Source organism: Micromesistius poutassou (genome assembly GCF_964030765.1).
Source record: "Micromesistius poutassou genome assembly, chromosome: 5".
Classification (NCBI taxonomy): Eukaryota; Metazoa; Chordata; class Actinopteri; order Gadiformes; family Gadidae; genus Micromesistius; species Micromesistius poutassou.
In genome coordinates, this window is record NC_140275.1 from 15,196,980 (window position 1) to 15,217,034 (window position 20,055).

The following is a 20,055-nucleotide window of genomic DNA, read 5'->3' on the forward strand; positions in this document are numbered from 1 at the left end:
CCACCGAAGCATTGTCAATAAGCATTGCAATATAAGATTAAAAAAAAAAAAAAAAATATATATATATATATATAAAATACAACGTGAGTTAGATAAATAGCATATTAGTAATAAATATTTAGCACTGTTATATTCCAGCTGATCTGTTGCTCTGTTGAATTTAATTTTCATAATCGGTAACAAAATATTGACAAGACCGATAATACCAAACCATCTATGAAATAGTACTCCCGCATGTTAGGTGGCAGCACAAGTCCACTGGGTCTGTTTCTCAACCCGACGAAGGGAAGTGGGCGGGGCTGGTTCGGATCCATGACCACAGCGCCACTTTTGAGCAGACGCTATCAACACAACAACAAAGGTATGTTGTGGACGTTTTAGGGAAAACAAGAGAAGATAATGTGCGAAAGTAGCACACTTGTCTATTAGTTTGCAACGTTACTTGGTTATTAGGGTCCAATTGATGGTAACGATGTTTTTAAAGTACCATACTACACTATGTTGGATAGAGTATATCGCCATCTCCTGATTGGTTTCCATTGGTTGCACGCTAATGCTAAACGTCAACTGCTAAAGCCAATAATAACGACTCTAACCTTTTTTTGTATTCATATTCTGAGGAAATATCCGCTAGCACCAATCATGAAGGTCTTGCGTATCATGAATGTATCATCAGATAAAGTAGTAGTTGTCTAGCTCTATAGAACTGGCAGTATTTAGATTTCAACATGGAATATATATTTATAGTAAAGCTAGTCAAGTAGTAGCTCTATGTATCAATTCTCAATGCTATTTATGGTATATAGTATTTCGTTTTTTTATATATATATTATTATTTTTAATGTAAATACTATATTTGTACTGGTATTTAGATTAAGATTTTGTATGTGCAATAAAGTTTTTCGATTTTGTATATACAAAACAGAAAAAGTAACGTTACTATGCACAGCTACTAGTTATCATGTGAACTAATGTATATGAACATGTTTTTTTTTGTTCACCGGGTGTTATGTAATAAAGATTGACAATGCTTCTGTTCCCCCCCCCCCCCAAGTCTAAGATGGTCCAAGACAGTGCGCATATTCGTCGGCGGGGGGCCCAGGACTTTGCTTCCTACTATAGTTATGCCTGTGCACGGCAGGACACGCTGCCTCTGCCTGCGGTCATGACAAACCTGCTCAAAGGACAGTTGGATTTCAATGGTGACAGAGTTAGGCTGACGGACTGGGCTCCCATACTCTCGTCTATATCCATCAACACGCACCTCTACCACATTGCAATCAGCAGCACATACCAAGTGGGGCTGTGTGCCGGAGACACAGGTAGGGTGGAAGACAAAATATCTTGCATCATTCCTTAAACACAATGACAATTAAAGGAATTTTTCAATGAAATTGAACGTATGCAACTCCTCCAAATTAGATAGGCGATACTACAAATCTAGCAACAGAAAGAAGATCCCACCCATTCGCTCGAAAGACATGACGTTTAAGCTGTGTAAAGCCCTGCAAGAATGTGTTACAGCCTCTCACAACCTTAAGAGTCTTCACATTAACGGCCTTCCACTGAGGGAAAGGGACCTTAATAGCTTGACAAAGGTAGGTAAAAGTGTCCTAAGAAAAAGTTGATGTGTTTATGTCAACCCATTTTTATTGCTTCATCAATATATTCATCTAAATCCAATGCATTCATATTTTTTAACAATTCCAGGGTTTGGCAAAAAGTGTTTCATTGGAACAACTATCACTTGCCAACTGCCCAATATCAGATGAGGGTTTGGAAGGTATGCATATTGATGTTGAGATATTGTTTTATGGACACACACGTAAGTGTTCTGCTAATGGATGTGCGAATTGTCTTCTCTTTAGTAATTTGCCAAAGTGTGAAGTACACCACATGTATCAAGACAGTGGATTTTACCGGTTGTAATCTCACGTGGAGAGGGGCAGAGCACATGGCCAACATCATCAAGGTGTGACATTTTATATTTTGTTAGAAATATTTAGATCAATGCCTATTTCATAGATAGCAAATTCCCATCAGTATTCCTGATCATCATACCTCTCGTCCACTGCTGCTGTTTGCTGTGTGTTGCAGCACCAGGGGTTGTGGAGGCACAGCACAGCCTGGGCAGAGTCCCTTAGGTACCGGCGGCCAGAGTTTGAAGGGATGGGGGGACTCCGACGAATCACACTCAACTGTAACTCTCTGATAGGAGACCGGGGGGCCGCGGCCCTCGCGCATGAACTAGGGGAAGACCTTTGGGTCAAAGGTGAGGAATCGTGCTGGATTTTTTGGTGAGTTATGTTTCACTCTCTCAGTTCGTCTGCGAGTAATACATTTCCCCTTTTTTGCTTTTTTTTCGTCTAACAGCCATTGACCTCCAGAAGTGTGGTCTGTCTGACCAGGGGGCTCAATGTCTACTGGAAGCTTTGAAAGCCAACTCAACTCTTAATGTGTTGGACATTCGGAGTAACCCCCTTATTGGTGAGGAGCAGCCACACAGAACACACATGCTTTTTTCATCCTTAAAGATGATCATGTTGTCATAGCATCATGTTCCTAGATCATGTTGTCATAGCATCTTAGAAAATCTTATCCATCTTAGAAAAACAATTGTGTACTGATCAATTTCTTTCTTGTGTGTTTATTTTCACCTTGCCTCCTTTAGATAAGGTCCTCATAAAAAACACGATAGAAAAGGTCTTGAAGAACAGTGATGGCCAGACTTCAGAGGTTGGTGCAATAATATGGAATAGCAGTTGAAAAACAGCAATTATCCTCACTATCATAGTAACCGTCAGTGTTGGTGTATATGTTTTGCGGTTGACTCATCCATGTACATTCTTTGCCACGTGTTTCTTGTTTGGTGTTTTAGTATTACTGGATAAAGCCCCCTGTTTCCAAGGAGTCACAGAAGGCCCCGGGTGCTAAGAGGAGAGGACCGCAAAATGCAGCCAAAAGAAAAGCTACATTTAGAATAGGTAATTATTCACTTTTATGTCCAATAAAATATAAATATTAGAAGCTTTAATTGAATTTCAATGGTTACTAATTCCCATGTTCTGAGACTATCAAGTAATTTATTGTTAATAAATCATTTCTGAATGTTTGTTTTAGGTGTTATACTTTTTTTGCAATGTGCTAATTTTACACGTGCCAAAAACCTCAAGAGAGATGTTGAACCACATCCTTATGTACATATTAACAAAAACATGGACATCCAAAGTTGTCATTGATCCATTCTAATGTGCATATGTATGGTGGCAAGCGGTTGTGTTAGTTGGCCCACTCGTGCCCCCTGCAGGCAGGAAAAAATCCCATGAGCTCCGACTCCATATATTTCCTGTAACCCTTTGAACCCAGCTTCTCTGTACCTCGTTCTTGGTACTGTCCTGTTGATTGATGGATGTGGGTTCTCTTCTGGTGCAGCCCCTCGTGGAGGAGCCCCAGCAGGAAGGTGGAGTCCGGGCGTATCCCAGCAACAGCTGCATCGCTCCCGCCCCTCCTGTGTTCCGTGGAGGACTGCAGCTAGGGCCGAGCGCCAGCGGTGAGCAGGCATAGCCAATTATCTGCTGACACACTTGATTTACTGGCCAGATGCTGGTCCATGTCAATGGGGCCTTGATAAATGCTTACATAATAATATGTACAATAATATTGTCTTTTTAGTTTATTGTTGATTCAATGTGTATTCAAGTAGATCAGAGTGGCGAGTTGTATAATAAAATGTCATTTTGAATCCCAGTCTTTTGAATCTCTGTTTTTGCTCCAGGTGCCTGTCCACCGGTATTGCTGTGGCGGAGCACGGCTTTCAGGTTTTATCCACTTATTGCACTCTTGCTTTGTGACTGGTAAATGGGTTAATACTGTATATTATAACTCTACTGTGGTCCCTTACTGTGAGGTTTTTGGTCTTCTCTAGGGTGCAGCCACAGTGAAAGTAACCATAGATTCTTCAGAGGAGGAGGACGCCGAGGAAGAAGAAGAAGAAGTAGTGGTGGTTAGTGTGAAGAAGAGTCCCTCTCCTGTTGACCTTCACAACAAGGTTACTAAGCAACAGTACCAGCGTGTACAGGTGAGTCAGGAAATCACTTTGTAATGAATGAATGTCCAGAGAAAAATACACTAAGATCATTTGAATTGTTTGGAAATGATTCCGAAAATGTTGCGAAAAAGTGAAAGTTACTAAAAGGTCAGTGTTTAGGCATGGTGAGTGATCAAACTGGATCCATCTTGACTTATATAAATGTATATATGTATATGATTTTATTTAATTCATGTAATTATACTTTTTGGTTATGGTTAGGTTTTAGGTTTTGGGATAGGTTTTGTTTTAGGGTTAAGGTTCGGTTTAAGGATAGAGTCAGGGTAAAATAAAAAAAGCATGTATAGCAGAAGAAAATAAATAAATAAATAATATTTAGAATTATTAATAATCGATGTATGTTTTCAAAAATGTAACACCAAAAATTCATGTTAAACAAACTGTAATGATGAAAATTGCAATCTTAGAGCTGTCTGTTCTCCAGGTGTGATTTCACATCTGCCCGATTTTCTTTACATCTGGATCAGAAACGATCTGCCTCTCTCCGGCCGTGCCACAAATCTTCTGATAATAGGCCGTCAATGCTTCAGAGACTTTGAAGCCCATAATACCTTCTGTTTTTACACAATCTCAAGGAAAATCCAGTCCCCGCAGGATACATAACAGAACTACTTATAATATATAAGTAGAAGTTAGTTAGTTAGTTAGTTAAATAGTTGGTTATGAGTAACTTGTTAAAAAAGTGTTTTTAAAATATGTTTTGGGGAGAAGTAGCCTGTCCTGTACCTCTGTGTAAATACATTGAATATTTTGATAGTATAATAAGTCCATGGTATATATCCCTATCAAATCTCCAGCATTTATTTATTATAAAGAAAAAAAAAAGATCTTCAAATCTTGAGATCTTGAAAAAACAGTATACAACAAAACTAAAATAAGCAGTATAACACTTAAACTAACTTGACGGAACTAGCCATTGAACCTATTTTCCAGGAACATCAGCCTGTCAACATTTTAGTAAGTCAAGGGAACATGCAATTAAAACAATAGCAGCACAAAACTAAATTGAAGTTTTTGGGTCAAGGGAAATTAATGAGGTTTATGTGGTTGAATGTAGTTATTATTAAGGTAAAGTCCTATTAAATAAACTAGAACTTTGTGTTTCTTTAGTTCATTGATACAGTACTTTATGTAGTAAGACACGGTTATAGAGTTTACATATTATAAATGTGTTACATGATGTATGATGATGTTGTTTGTTGTATAAGGAATGATCATTTGTGAAGTGAATAATATAGAACACAAGATGGCAGTAATGTTTTGAGTAAAAAACTGGACTTTTTTGTTTTGTTTGCTAAGGCCCCAGGTTAATTGTTGACATTGTCTATGTCGAGGTGTATATCAGCCCTGACTTATATATCATCCCCTCTTGCGGTGTGTACGCATGTTCCAAAAATGTGGTTATTAGTGAGCAATTGACATCCATTTTCTCAAAATCAGTGTTTGGTAGCTCCCACAGCTGTATCTTTGTCTAATAATGAAACATAATGGATGTCATTTAATCGCCCAATCTCCCCAATTCACTCGAGAGGGAGTGAGTTGAACACAAATGATGGCTATACCTACTATTTCTAGCGAATATTATTTTTTATTTATATATAATATATAATAAGCTATGGAAGTGACCTGTTATAAGGTCACGTCCATAGCTTAGCCCCTGATCGCGTACAATATTCCAAGAGGTGTGAAGAAGTGTGCCAAAAGCTCCAAAAATGACATCACATCACATGTCAATTGCTAGAAATGCTAAACGGGGAAGTTATCACACAAACGGCACATAATGTTAAACATGAGGTTTAACATTAGATTAGTTCACTGGGGCTGGCAGTGCGTCTGGGCGGTGAATACCTATCAGGACTGCGAGCAGTTTTGCCTTCAAGGGCGCCCAGTCGTTGTCAGCATAACATGAACTTCCCTATTTATTTGAATCTGCTTATATTGATTTTACATTTACATTTACATTTAGGGCTTTTAGCAGACTTTTATCTTTTATCTTTATTTGTTTTGATTTATCACTGTGATGACGGTATTGCACAGTCCACAGTACACAGTGTCACATCGGGCGGTGTACCGTCCACCCTGAACTGACATTTATTTATTTTCCCTGATCTAGAACAGTTGTTCCCAACCTTTGACATTATGTATTTCACTAAAGTGTCACTGGGGCCTTTCGAGGACTCCTGAAATGCAAACAGTGAAAAACTGATAAATACACATGCAGCAGCCGAGCAGAGGGCCAGCGCCTCCTTTATACACAATATCACTGCATCAGAGTCCCACTGTGTTTATTTAGCAAACACAAATGAGCACAAAGCATCAATGGAAAACCATACAATGGAATACATCATCAATGCACAAAGCAACACTGTTTTTGAAATAATATGCATACTAGAGTTACAAAATAAGATTTATAATATATTTATTTTCAATAATCAATATGATATGTTCGATTAATGAAAATGTGACTATTCCAAGAATACAATCCCAGGTTTCACCTGCAGTAACCTCGCTTATGCAGACAACATTTAAAAAAAACACGGATCTAGAACATTCAGTACGATTTTGTGATCTGGATTCTTCTGTGATCACATAACCATGTGTGAGGAAGACTTCTGAGTACGTAGGACGAGAAGAATGTGGAAAACACATTTCCCTGTTATTTATTTTAATGTGTGTGTGTGTGTCCTGCAGATGGAGCTAGAACAGTGTCGTAGGAGCTTAGCAGAGGAACGCAGCGCCAGACTAAGAGCTGAATCCCAGCTCAGAGAGGTATTAATTATGCCCATCCACCTACAGTTTGTCAATACAGTCAAGGAGTGCTATGGTTGCCCATACTAAATAACAAAATGAATAAAAAAAGCTTTGATGTTGAATTAAAATGAACATTCCTGAAACTGGAAGTGAAAACATCTGACAAACTACAATGGAACCCATGACATTTATTTGATGTTTCTGCCTGGCCAACGACGGAAAGAACATTCAGTAGCTGATCTCCTTCCAGATCTGTGTGTGTGGGTGTGTGTGTGGGTGTGTTTGTCCATGTACAGCTGTGTTCAAAACAACCTTTTCCCTGGGCCCTTTCACCCCTCCTCTGTGGTGTTCAGCACGAGCTAGAGACCTCCCGCCTGCGCAGCCTCAATCACACCCTGTCTGAGGCGCTGGCCGGGGGGGATGGGTCTGGACCCGCCGCCCTGGCTGGTTCCAGGGCCCTGGAGGATGAGGCCGTGCTCCAGAGCATTGAGAGCTCCTTCACCAAGTTCCACGCCTTCCTGGATCTCCTGAAGGAGGCTGGGTAAGCCGTCTCAGAAGCCCACAAACTGTGCTGTATGGCTCTGGTTCTGGTGATAGATGTTTGGTGGTTTCTAAAAAACCTTTTATTTTCATGTCGCAGTCTTATTCCGAAAATAAAAGGTTTGTACGGATGTTGCCGGGGTTTTCTTTTTGTTGTTTGAGTCATGGACACAAAAAGCCCTAAGGTTACCCTTTTTACTTTTCACTCAAACTAAATAATGAAATACGGTCGAGACAACGGACGGTGGGCCTAGTTTGGAGTCTAGGGACGTTCGCTCCCGGTCCCTAAATATGGACAATTTTACATAACAAAGTTATAGGTTTAGAGTTGTTTGTTTAAAGATTCAATGATAATGGTCTAGAAGTCATGGTCTTAAAGCAAAACCTTGGTCAAAAAATTGGTCCAATATTGAGTGAGACCTCTGCAGCTGTAATCTGTGAAAACGGGCTGCAATATTATCCTTTGGGGCAATCCCACCCAAAATGATAACCCCTACTGTACATAGATAGGGAAAACAACAAGTGATTGTACAAGTGAGAGGGATTGGTTGTTTTGTATATTCAAGGTCTGAGGATGGTTCAAATGAAGTGTTTGTGTTCTCAGAGAGCATGGTAAAAGAGCCTCCACCAACTGTCTGATAGGAATCCCCTTGGTTCTGCTCCCCTAGCTGACCGTCCAAATGGCCTCCAGTAAACCCTCCTTGGCCAGTTATTGGAAACTAAGGAACAGGAGCCACAAATAAAGACCTGTGTGTTCCCGGATCCCGCCTGGAGAGCTCAGAATGAAAGTGAAACCAACTGGTTTCTTTCCTATTTCTGAGAACAGGCACTGTTTCATCGAGAGCTTACTGGAATTAAGTCATGTTTTGTGTTCTGTTTGACTTACTGAATGACTTCAGTAAGTCATTAAAACGGCTTAAACTAAAATATCTTCCAAAAATTCATGGTGACTTCAGTCAGACTTTAGACTAATCCTCCTCCTAATCAACCAGTGGCGCTCTCCCCACTGCAGCCAGGACCAGCAGCATGGTTCCAGACACCATCTTTGAGTTTCCTTTGCCTTTGTGTTAATAATAAACTTAGTCATCTTACCTCAATCCTTGTTTGAGTACTCTTCCCTTGAGCCAGGGTCGATGACCAGGGAGATGCTTGGATGATCATTTGCACTTGGAGGCTTGCTCACTGTGCTCACCAGTGATTGATTTGTAAAGTTAGGTGAGTTAGTTATTGATGTATGGGGGACAGTTGTGGTAACGTGTCCAGGATGTTAACTTGTATTTTGTGCAGCTTTTGGGTTTGTCAAGTGGTGGTGTGTAACTTGACTTCATAGGCTAGTTCTCCCCAAGGTTGTTGTTGCCTTAGTTCTTGATTAGCAGCAGGTTCCATTTTGGTTTTTGTATGGGTGAGATGAGAGAGAATATTTTGGCTACCTTAGTAGCTTGATGGGGGTTTCTAGGCCTATTTCTGTGATCATGGTTTCGAGAACCATTTAGTGGAGAGGATTCGTGACTAGCTGCCTGTAGTATTGGATGTGTTGTGTCGTATACTGGTTACTACTGCCGGGGTCGTAACACATACAGCAGGGGAAAATAAGTATTGAACGCGTCAACATTTTTCTCAGTAAAGATATTTCCGATGGGGCTATCGGCATGACATTTTCCCCAGATGTCAGTAACAACCCAAGTAATCCACACATACAAAGATATCAAAACAAATAAGTCCATAAATGAAGTTGTGTTTAATAAAGTGAAAGGACACAGGGAAAAAGTATTGAACACACTTGCTGAAATGTATTTAATACTTAGAAAGAAAAGAATACTTAGTAGAAAAGCCTTTGTTGGTAATGACAGCTTCAAGACGCCTCCTGTATGAAGAAACTAGTCGCACACATTGCTCAGCTGGGATTTTTGCCCGTTCTTCCACACAAACTGTCTTCAAATCTTGAAGGTCCCGGGGTCCATCTTCTATGAACTCTGATCTTCAGTTCTTTCCAGAGGTCTTCAATTGGATTCAAGTCGGGTGATTGACTGGGCCAGTCTAACAGCTGGATTTTCTTTCTCTGAAACCAATTGACAGTTTCCTTGGCTGTGTGTTTGGCACACAGCCAGCATTTTCTTGCTGAAATGTCAACCCTCGTTTCATCTTCAGCATCCTGGTGGATGGCAGCAGATTCTTATCAAGAATATCACGGTACATTTCTCCATTCATCCTTCCTTCAATTACATGAAGTCTGCCAGTGCCAAATGCTGAAAAACAGCCCCACACCATGATGCTCCCACCTCCAAACTTCACTGTTGGTATGGTGTTTTTAGGGTGATGTGCAGTGCCATTTCTCCTCCAAACATGGTGTATGTTATGACAGCCAAAGAGTTCAATTTTGGTTATATTTTCCCAGTATAACATTGGCTTGTCCAAATGTTGTGCAGCAAACTTTAAGCGCGCTTCCATGTGCCTTTTCTTGAGCAGTGGTGTCTTGCGTGGTGAGCGTGCATAGAGGCCATGGCAGTTTAGTGCATTACTAATTGTTTTCTTTGAAACAACTGTACCTGCTTCTTCAAGGTCTTTCTGAAGATCTCCACGAGTGGTCCTTGGTTCTTGGACCAGTATGGACTCAGAAGACACAATTTCAATGATGTGTGGATTCCTGGTAGTCATACAGAAGAGGATTAGGGCCACATATTCATCTGAGAATAAAGTCAGAATTCTGAGAATACAGTCAGAACTTCCACAGGCTACCTTTTAAGGAACCAAGTTCAGTGAGAGTCCCTTGCGATATACAGAAGGGGAAACACACAATGACTGAAGAAGTCGGATGTAAGCAAGTTTTTGCGTGTTTGAGGGGGTCCTGTAGACTGAAGAGGATTAGGGCTACATGGGATTATTTATTTATTTATACATTTTTGGAGTATTGAAAATAAAGTCTTGCCACGGTCTTGCCTGTTCAATTCTGATACATGCCTTAACCTGATTTCTCTTCGCATTGTGCTAGTCTCGGCCAATTGGCTTCCGTGGCTGGGATCGACCAATCAGACTTTGGCCTGCTGAGCAGACCTCAGCTCTCCTCCACAATGGGCCAGCCTCTGGAAGAGGATCTGTCTGTGTCCAAAGGTGGTCTGAAATGTGCTGTCAGTCTTGGGGCAAAGATTGATGCTGCTGTACCTTTGGTAAGTGAATGCTGTTGCCTAGTGTTTTTTATCTCAACCTAGGACGAGATAACTCCCGTCAGTAGACTGAGCCAACTTCAGTCAGCGTCAAGTCATTGTCAATGTTTTTGCTCACCTTATCTCCCTTATCTTGCAATGAAGAGTCTTTTCTGCATGCAAATAAAAAAATTCCATAATAAAACTAAGCAATGGAAATATTTATCTTTGTCTTGTCTACAGGAAGCTTTTCCCCTGACCGTCCCCTCAGAAGAACACGCTCCAGCCTTCCCTCCAGGGCCCCCAGCCGCTCCCAGGGAGTTTCTGTCCGGCGGTCGCCTTAGCCAGGCCAGTGGTCCTGCCATAGACCCCAGTGTGGATCTGGAGGGCAGAGGAGAAGAGCCGGATCAGTTCTCCAAACCTGACACTCAACAGGACTCCGGGTCCGAGGCCAGTGTCCGGAGCTGGAAATCCTACAGCCGCAGTTCCCGCGACAACAAAGGCTTCCACGTCAGCCGCTCGCGTGAGGAAGCCTCCCGTCACCATAGCAATGAGAACTCTCACCACAGTAACAGCCACTCCCATCCTAGTAACGGTTCCCATAGATATAGCCTCAACTACAGCCCTTTCCATAGTGATGGGTCTCTCCACAGCAGGTCCAATGGTGACCAGTCCCAAAGGTCCAGCCTCAGTGACATCACAAGTGAGAAATTGGAATCTGAAGGGTTATTTACAGGGTCAAAGGGCAACAGGGCGGGAAGGCGGGTGCCAGCGGGGTTTTCAGGTCGGGGAGTGTTGCTGGGGCGATCAAGTCCCCGGCTGGAGTCTGGGGAACAGACTAAGTCTTTGGGAGTTCTCAGCGGAGGGTCAGGAGATGGGTCATTTTGACCTGATAACCAGGGAGATATTAAAAGATATGTGACGGCTTGTGTCAGTCCCTTTGGAAGATTGGGCACAAAACAAACAGGGTATCGTGGTGTTCTGCTGACCTAGAGTGTGAGATGAAGACTTTCATAAGGAGAGAACACAAAGACTGCAGTCCTTGAAATTCCACCTAAAAGATAACTTGATCATATCTGTACTGCGGTGAATATAAAGGGTCTGTTGGTTTGTATGAACTTCTTTTATATCTCCGTTAACAAAAGGGCTCTTTGTTACCGCTCTGTTAGATCTGGAAGTTTTTACAGTTGAATTTAGGTGGGGCTTTAATGTTTTTTTTTTTTCCCAAAGGCTCGATTGTGCTCTATTCAGATTACTTTGTAGTTTTCATGTTCTTTCACATTGACATTGAGAAAGTACCTTTTTATAACCTTGGACCACCCATAATGATTTATTCACAGACATTAAATTCAAAAGGGTTTTCACATTTGTCATCATCATAGCCATTACCTTCTCTTGATAGGCTTTGCTTTTTCAACAATGTTACAGGTTATAATGTGTCTTAAGCTCGTGTACCCTAGTCTTAAGCCACTGAGACATTTGAAAGGTCATTTCTGTTGGCTGGACATGCTGTCTCTGGGGAATAGAAAATGCCATCATGCACGATAAAACCCTGGATGAACACCCTTTGGGGAGAAGACGAGATACAATTTAGCTGATGAAATAGCTTTCACAAATATGACTTGACCATTTCAAAGGTTGTTGCAAATGTTAGCTCCAAAGAAAAGAAGGAGTTACTCCTCAGTGGTGGGGCACTAGGTGCTTTCGGTAATGGGGGGGGGGGGAATCTCAAGGAAGTGTGCAGGTGAACAAATGCACACAAGCTTTGTTCCCTTAGTTTGTGTAACCCTGAGTCCTACACAGGGTTCACCCTGTTTAACCCTGGGGGCTTGGTAGGACTCTCAGGGTTACACAAACTAAGGGAAAAAAACTCGTGTTAGTTTTAGTTGGCGAGACAGTCCTTGGACAAGCTGTGATGTTAGAGAATGCACATCATTTCCACCCTTCCCTAGTGAGGAATGAGGAACAGAATCATAGAATTATGATGGAAAAAAGTGGTACTGGGAGTGGTGCTGGAAGATTTTGAAATGGTGTCAAACCGTGATATAATTTCCTGTGACCTTTTGGCCCTTTTCGCATTTCTTCACACAATGTCTGCATGGCAAATATGATCAATACACAGTTTAGTTGACTTGTTAGTTCTGGAACTAGCTGTTAGGCCTATTGAACACAACAGTCTTATCTACAAGATGAGTAATGTTTATAAGGCATCTTATCAGTCTAAATTACTTCCATAGAGGGTCCATCCATAGTACAATTTAAAACGTACAGTGAAACACAGACCATTATGTTGTATGTTAACAATAAAACAATAACAGATAACTGTTATTGTTTTAATTTGTTATCAAGCCCTACATACAGCATATTGTGTCAGACAGTACAGACTGCATATGAATATACATTTTTTAGTTAAAGAAGTGTAGTTGTAGTTATACCTTCACTTTGGTGTACCATTGATTATGGAATATCATTGAATGTTCATTATTTATACATTTTGACTAAACATTAGTTCAGTCTTGTCACAAACAGAACAAATAAATGATTATAAATAGATGCATGGGTGTGGTCATTATCTGCCTTGAAGATATGATGGTGTGTCTGAGAATCATACCTTTGTGGCACGCCAATCTTCTAGGTTCGATGGACCTGTTTAGAAAAATAACCTTGGCATTCGTCGAAAAGTTTAAATATGTTCAGAAAAACGCCATATTTTGACACAGTCCACATTAATTATCACTTAAATACTTTATTTATAATAATCATCTCAGACTCTGAATTCCTGTCATCACTTTATTGCTTTATTGCTTTTTTGTTATTGGTCAGTTATTGGCGTATTTATAATTATACTCATTATTATTATCAAAAGATTAGGCGTCAGGAAATACCACTTGTAATGTTCATTGAAAGGCAGACAGTCACATGCATATCCACTGATAAAATAGTGCAGTAAAAGATTTGGGTCTGATGGATTGACGTAAGTATCAGTTTGCTAACCCTGAATATTAACATGGTGTTGACTTGGTGAAACTCTGTGCCAGTTCTTATCATTAGATGACGAAGCAACTCAATTCTCAGGTAAACTTTTAGGTCAATATGATTATGCAACAATGGCAGTGAGCCATCCTATTACTGATCACCAACTGTCGAATTAAACATATTTCATATATATTATATATATGTTATATAGATACCAAATGTATCCTATCTTAAGGGTGGAATAAACTGCAATTTGTACATTTAAAATTTAAAGTTTCAAGTACAAGACAATTCTTAAATTAAACCATTTAATTTAAATATTGTTGAGTTTAATTTTCACTTTTACAAGTAAAAGCTAAACACAGTTGTATTATTCATGTTAAATGAACTTAATTGTATTAATATAACGCAAGCAATTCAATTTATTTAAGATTCAATCTGGTCTATGGATGTGAGTGTGTGGATATAATATGTATCAAAGATTAAATCTGGTCTTTGGATGTAAGTGTGTGGATATAATATGTATTAAAGATTCTTTCTGGTCTTTGGATGTGAGTGTGTGGATATAATATGTATTAAAGATTTTTTCTGGTCTTTGGATGTGAGTGTGTGGATATAATATGTATTACAGATTCATTCTGGTCTTTGGATGGGAGTGTGTGCATTGGGCAGCCTTACATGTAGAGTTACATCTTTGCAGCACTCAAAGTTAGAATTTCTCTTTCAGTGAAATCAAGTTGATAAACATTCGCACAAAATTCATTGAACCCAAGGCTTTTGATGCACACACACACACACACACAGCCATTATCTCATATGACATATATCAAGCCCCTTATTGCAATAACATATTTTACAGGATGATATACCAAGATCTGTTGATTCATATAATTATTTGTTGGAAATGATGTATTAGGAATAACCCCCCATGTATCTTGATTCTCATTTTCAAGGGAGTCCTCCATGACAATCATAGCAAATATTTCTATGAGGAAAATATTTTCTCTAGTAATTTGTAAATTAAGTTTAACACCCCTGACAACTGCTTGAAGGTTTGGGGCTTTTTTCATTAGAAAATTAGTAATAAAGAAAACAGCAAGTCATATTTTGTGATAGAGAATAGAGAGTTTAATTGCTAACAGTATTTTTTATATCATTCATTTCATCTTAGTCATGCATGTAACTGACATATGCTATAAAACAATACAATGCAAAGCGAAGAAAATATGTTTATAAATACAACTACAATTTAAGAGTCCAAAATCCTGAGAAAAGGGTAGTTCTAAAACACGTTGAACATTATCGTACAAAACTTTCCTTCACCCATTGAGCCTCTTCATATTTTCTTTTCCTCTTGATATCACTTAAGAGTGCTCTCTATATTAGCCTTGGATATACTGCAAATAAATTACAAGTATTTTTAAAACACAGTATCTATCAAGCTTTAGCTTCAGCCAAATGTAAAGACACTTACAAATTATTTTATTCAGACTGTAAAACAAGATCAATGTACATGTAATCACAACTTTGGAAAGAGTGTTAGGGGAGGGGGGGAGTTTGAGTGGTTCGCCAATATATACATCTAAAAAAGGTGCTACATCGCCTATGACACACTGGTGACTGCAGGATGTTTTCCAATTCAAGAAGTGGTCATTAAATACTAGAAATACTTCAGTTATTTGTTACCTCCTCGATGCTAAAAGTGCCACTCTTCAGCTAGGGACCATGGCAGTACAACATTGTGGACACACACGACATGGACGCACAGGAATGTTGTTATTGAAAAGCGGCCACCTCAGGCCTAGCAAACAAAGGGCAGATTCAATCCATGGCCGAGCCTATTCATGTGTTTTGTCCTGTGCTCATCAGTATTTGCCAAGCTCGCTCTGGGCAGGGGCTACACCATTATAATTACTAGCCTGTCCTTTTGAGGTTGCCCCACCGCCAATTTCCAATGGGTCACCTCAGTCACTGAAGGTTCATATTTCACATCCTCTGCTTGTCTGAATTTTTGAACTTCCTCTGAAAACTGTGAATTGAACTGTTGGTGTGGTGTTCATCTCCGCCAACACCTCTGATCTGTGAAGCGTTAGTTGTTCTCTTGTGAAATTGTAGTTTCCTAGAAGAAATAGGAGAAAATCCAACGTTAGTCAGTAAAATCAAACCAACACTGAATTTATTGACCCAATGAAATCTTTATCATGGATATGTATAGATTATCATGATATTCAAACTGATAGATGTTGTTAGTGAAGAGGGAGGCGTTCATCGTGTGGTTAGGCAATCTTATTTGGTTGATGTTCCCTTGTTATCTTATCTGTCCACGCACAAGCTGTGTTGTAATGCGATGTATTAGCTAATGAGCTGGGTGGTCAAGGTATACTTGCTAGATGTCAGATAAGCTCACTTTTTGGCAAGGTGGCCAAAGCAAGAAGAAAAAGACAATATATCTGATGTCAATTTTCTTCATACAAGCTAATACATGTTTTGTACATGTTTGTCCCATATTTTTTACTTTTTAGCTTTGACTACATAGTGTGTGGCATATTCCACTGCAGTCAGCATTAAGATTTGTTCAAACAGAAAGCGTGGAATAATTTGCATGTGATAATAACCCTACGTGGTATTTAACATATGGCTTTAACGGAAAACAGACTTTCTGTATAAGAAATTCGAACCAATAAAACTCAGTGGAAAAGCCCTACAGTCGTCAAGGGTTGCAACTGAAATGCTTGTTAAGCAGCATTTAATTTGAGTGGAAAAACTAGAAAAACCACAACCAGCTTACTATAGCACATTCTAGCATTAGCACATTTGGGCTATTCATTTCCCTAATTTTCAAACAAACAATTCCATCCGATTTTAAAAGCGCCCCCCAGTTTAAAAATCAAGGACTTCCTTAACCCCTACAGCGGTGTAAGATGAGTCCTCTGTGCTTTTCACACATTCCAAGTGAACTAGTACAATACAACGTTTCCTTACAAATGGGGTCTTTTGCCCAAACTTGCTGCAGAAGGTCATCTTGACTGTGTTCTTGTGTCCCGTTCTCTGGTCAAAGGTCTGGCAGACCTGGAACGGCGGGCTGTACAGGTGCAGGCTGGCAGCACACTCCGTATGGCTGCCGTTTTCCACACGGTGCAAGCCCAGGGAGTCTACATGAATACACGCACACACGCACACACACACACACACACACACACACACACACACACACACACACACACACACACACACACACACACACACACACCCTTTACATTAGGACATGGTAGGCCATGGGAATGCAAATCATTAAGCTGTCAGTGATCTGTAAGATGCAGGATGAAGGACGGGCCAGGGTTTCCCCAAATCCCCCAGAGTCAACAGAACCTCAGGACTGAGACCTCAACCTCAACCCCTCGACATACATTGTGTAAAGGTTAAATGAGTGCAGAACAGTGCAGTGATTCATTGATAGATAGGATAGGATAATACTGGCCATAAAGAACCGGATTTGTTTGCTCACCATTGATATAGGCAACCTGGTTCTCTTGCAGGACTCTCTGTGATTTCTGGACCATGTCTCCTTTGGTTTTAGCACTGGGCCACTCAAACAGAGTCTCTTTCAGCTGGCCCTGCAGCAGCTTCATGAAACAGTGGGAGTCTGTGTGGTCATGGATACTACTGCAAAAGGGGCAAAAAACACAGACGCGCAATTCAGTGGGAGAATCTGCGTTCAACAAGTTCAGATGGATTTTTTTACTCATTGATATTAAGGAGCAAGCAAAACAAACTTGGCTGTGTCACTTCTAATCCCAACTACAGCAAAAGCCAAGAAGTCATGTTTTCAAATGAGTCTGATTCATTTCATTTTCTGTTAGAGCATTGGATGTATTGATGGCTGTCTGGATATATATGCATGTATATTTATATTTGAATCACAATTTTACCTGCCATGCCCTTCGCCCCAGCAGAGAATCATCAGATTAAATTTCCCATTCCCTTCATCCACAAGGTGCCTTGTGTACCTTCAAAACACAAACATGTACATCAATGAACAACGGAATACACTTTTTGAATGGTAAAGAAATGGAAAAAAAGAAAGAATAAATGAAACAGTTACTGTGAATAGTTCAATTCTAATTTTGATTCAATTATATTAGAGTGTGGCCGTCTTCAAAGTAATATATGGTGAAGATCTGTGACCTGTGTGATCTGAGTCTTGACGCATCAAGTCCTCAACTCTGTTTCATTGAGTTAAATCAAGAATCAATCATTGAATTATTGGTTCTGAATCATTATTCAAGATTATTGTAACAATAAAGCTATATAGGCTATGAACCAGTCGATTAGCAAATTCAATGAGTGGAGGTGTGAGGCTATTTTGCAGTCCTCTTGCAGTCGTATACCTAAGCCTTCCACACATACACTGTACTCAGGACATTCTCCGATATATATAAATAAATAAATATCCCGTTACCCAAGTTTAAATAGGTTTTATGACTTCACGGATTTTCCAAAGTAGGGTAAAGTAACTTCATGTTACTGGTTTTATTCATGTCCGTCGCAGCACCAACACGATCAATGTATTTACTGGAGTAGTGGTGACTATACTAGCGCACTGCCTTACATAAATGGAACGGACCCAGCTGACTATTCCCTACCGGGGCCTATTCAATCTCGTTTATTACAAGTAGGCCAACACAATCTATTAGAGACAAGTGTAGCCTACTCTGGTTGTAAAGGGCTGGACGAGTAGGCTATGTTATTTTCTGCGCTTGCTGTATAAGTGTGGAGTCTCGTTCCCTTTGAAATGCGTGGTGCAAGTTGGTGGCCAAATATTTTGGTGGGCAGCTGATGTCCCCTGCTCGAAATAGGCCTACGTCATGACTCATGAGGCACAGGGACAGCTCGCCTCACAGCCAAAACTAACGGGTGTGTGTCCCTTTCTAATTGCTGATTGGACGGCCCACAAACCCACCCCCACTTGCCTCAAAAAACTAAAAACAAAAACAAAACAGTCGTGCAATTGAATAGCAGTTAAAAACAGGACCAGGGTGTCCAAAATACGAAATTATACGTATTTTTGGGGAACCTTTTTGAATAGTTGTTTTCATTAACAATTCGGCATGTTGTTAACAATGCTCCCGGTTACAAACAAGCATTTCTTATTTAATTCAAAAAGCGTTATTACTATCTTTAATATGCTATACTGTCCATAGTGCGTGCCATGTGCTATAGCCTAAATGCTGGTAAACATGAGATGGAAAAAGAGAACAAAAGAATCCCATGTAACCTCCTACATGTGCCGAAATGAATGAGCAACGATTGCCTTTCGGGGTGTTTAATTTGAATAATTTCGCACGGTTGTGGATATGACACAATGAATTACAAAAACAGCTCAATATGATGTCAAACATTAGATCTAATCTGCAGAGAAATCCACAAAAAGGCATACGGTAATTTAAAATCGTTCCACCATTAAAAATATTTATAAGCATATGGCTAAGACATATAACCGTGGACCTAGGCTACACGAATAGAGAATACGCATTGTCTTGATAGAGTGTGTTTACCTATACTGGTCGAATTTGGCATACTTCATCCATTCCTGCGGCTTGGACTGATATGATTCCATCACACTCTGCACCTCTTCCACATTAATAGTGTCACTTTCAAACATTCTATGCAGGATCTTAATCAGGTCCTCAAGAGATTCTGCCTTCGTCACCTCGGTCCGCTCCATGGTTGCTCCTTTGTGTAATGATTTCCTCTACGTGTCCGCACAAAGCTAAGATGTTCTTCTAACTAAGTTTCCAGCTCTAGTATACTTTTTATACCGCTCCTCCAATTTAGGGGGTGAAGTTGTGGTGGAACGTACCATTATAGAAAACGGTGAACACCCACAAAAAAATATTTTTTTCGGTTTAATTTATCGTAAGAGTCAGGGAATAACAATTTATGGAATATTTTCGTATGCTTTATATGGGTTGTTTATTCATTTTATTTATGTTGTTGATGTGATGTGTTATCGATGCATCTGAACATTGGACTCATTCAAAACTTGGACTAATCCTATGCCCCTTTCTACCACGTTGTCACTAACACAATCTCGCCTTTTCTTTGGAATTCCTCCAACAATTGTTCTTAGGCTTTCCTCCAGTTCAAGCTATTTTCATACAGCGCTCATTGAAGAGTCTGGCGCAGGCAGGGCATATAATTTACATAAACTGCCAAGTAAAAACACAAACAACATAATTATATGCTGTGTGCGTGTGTGTGTGTGTGTGTGTGTGTGTGTGTGTGTGTGTGTGTGTGTGTGTGTGTGTTTGTGTGTGTGTGCGCGCGTGTGTGCGTGCGTGTTCACGTGTGTGTACGTGTGTGTGTGTGTGTGTGTGTGTGTGTGTGTCCAAACCAAATGTATACAGGGATTGAACCAAGAAAATCATATGTTTTGATTGCAAAGTAAATAAGCAACTGTCTTAATAATAGTCAATCGTAATACTTTGGCCTGTTTGGCACTATGCCCGATAGCCACGTTATGTAAAAATTTTTTTTTGA

The 20,055-nt window shown here is 40.1% G+C and overlaps 2 protein-coding genes across 2 annotated transcripts; one reads left to right on the plus strand and one right to left on the minus strand.

Moving 5' to 3' along the window:
• The first annotated feature begins 312 nt into the window (after positions 1-312).
• On the plus strand, positions 313-15,076 carry cep78 (centrosomal protein 78). Its single transcript, XM_084468446.1, has 16 exons — positions 313-361; positions 1,055-1,322; positions 1,423-1,598; positions 1,711-1,783; positions 1,869-1,972; positions 2,098-2,272; positions 2,374-2,487; positions 2,672-2,736; positions 2,879-2,984; positions 3,433-3,550; positions 3,776-3,818; positions 3,926-4,078; positions 6,800-6,877; positions 7,213-7,400; positions 10,389-10,563; positions 10,783-15,076. Exons 2-16 carry the CDS (start codon positions 1,061-1,063, stop codon positions 11,425-11,427), a joined length of 2,475 nt encoding a protein of 824 aa, XP_084324572.1. The 5' UTR covers positions 313-361; positions 1,055-1,060; the 3' UTR covers positions 11,428-15,076.
• Positions 14,621-19,313, minus strand: cdo1 (cysteine dioxygenase, type I). Its single transcript, XM_084468447.1, has 5 exons — positions 19,071-19,313; positions 17,445-17,522; positions 17,021-17,178; positions 16,498-16,667; positions 14,621-15,634 (listed from the first exon to the last, which is right to left on the minus strand). The coding sequence occupies exons 1-5, from the start codon at positions 19,238-19,240 to the stop codon at positions 15,605-15,607; spliced, it is 606 nt and encodes a 201-aa protein (XP_084324573.1). The 5' UTR covers positions 19,241-19,313; the 3' UTR covers positions 14,621-15,604.
• Positions 19,314-20,055: the final 742 nt, after the last annotated feature.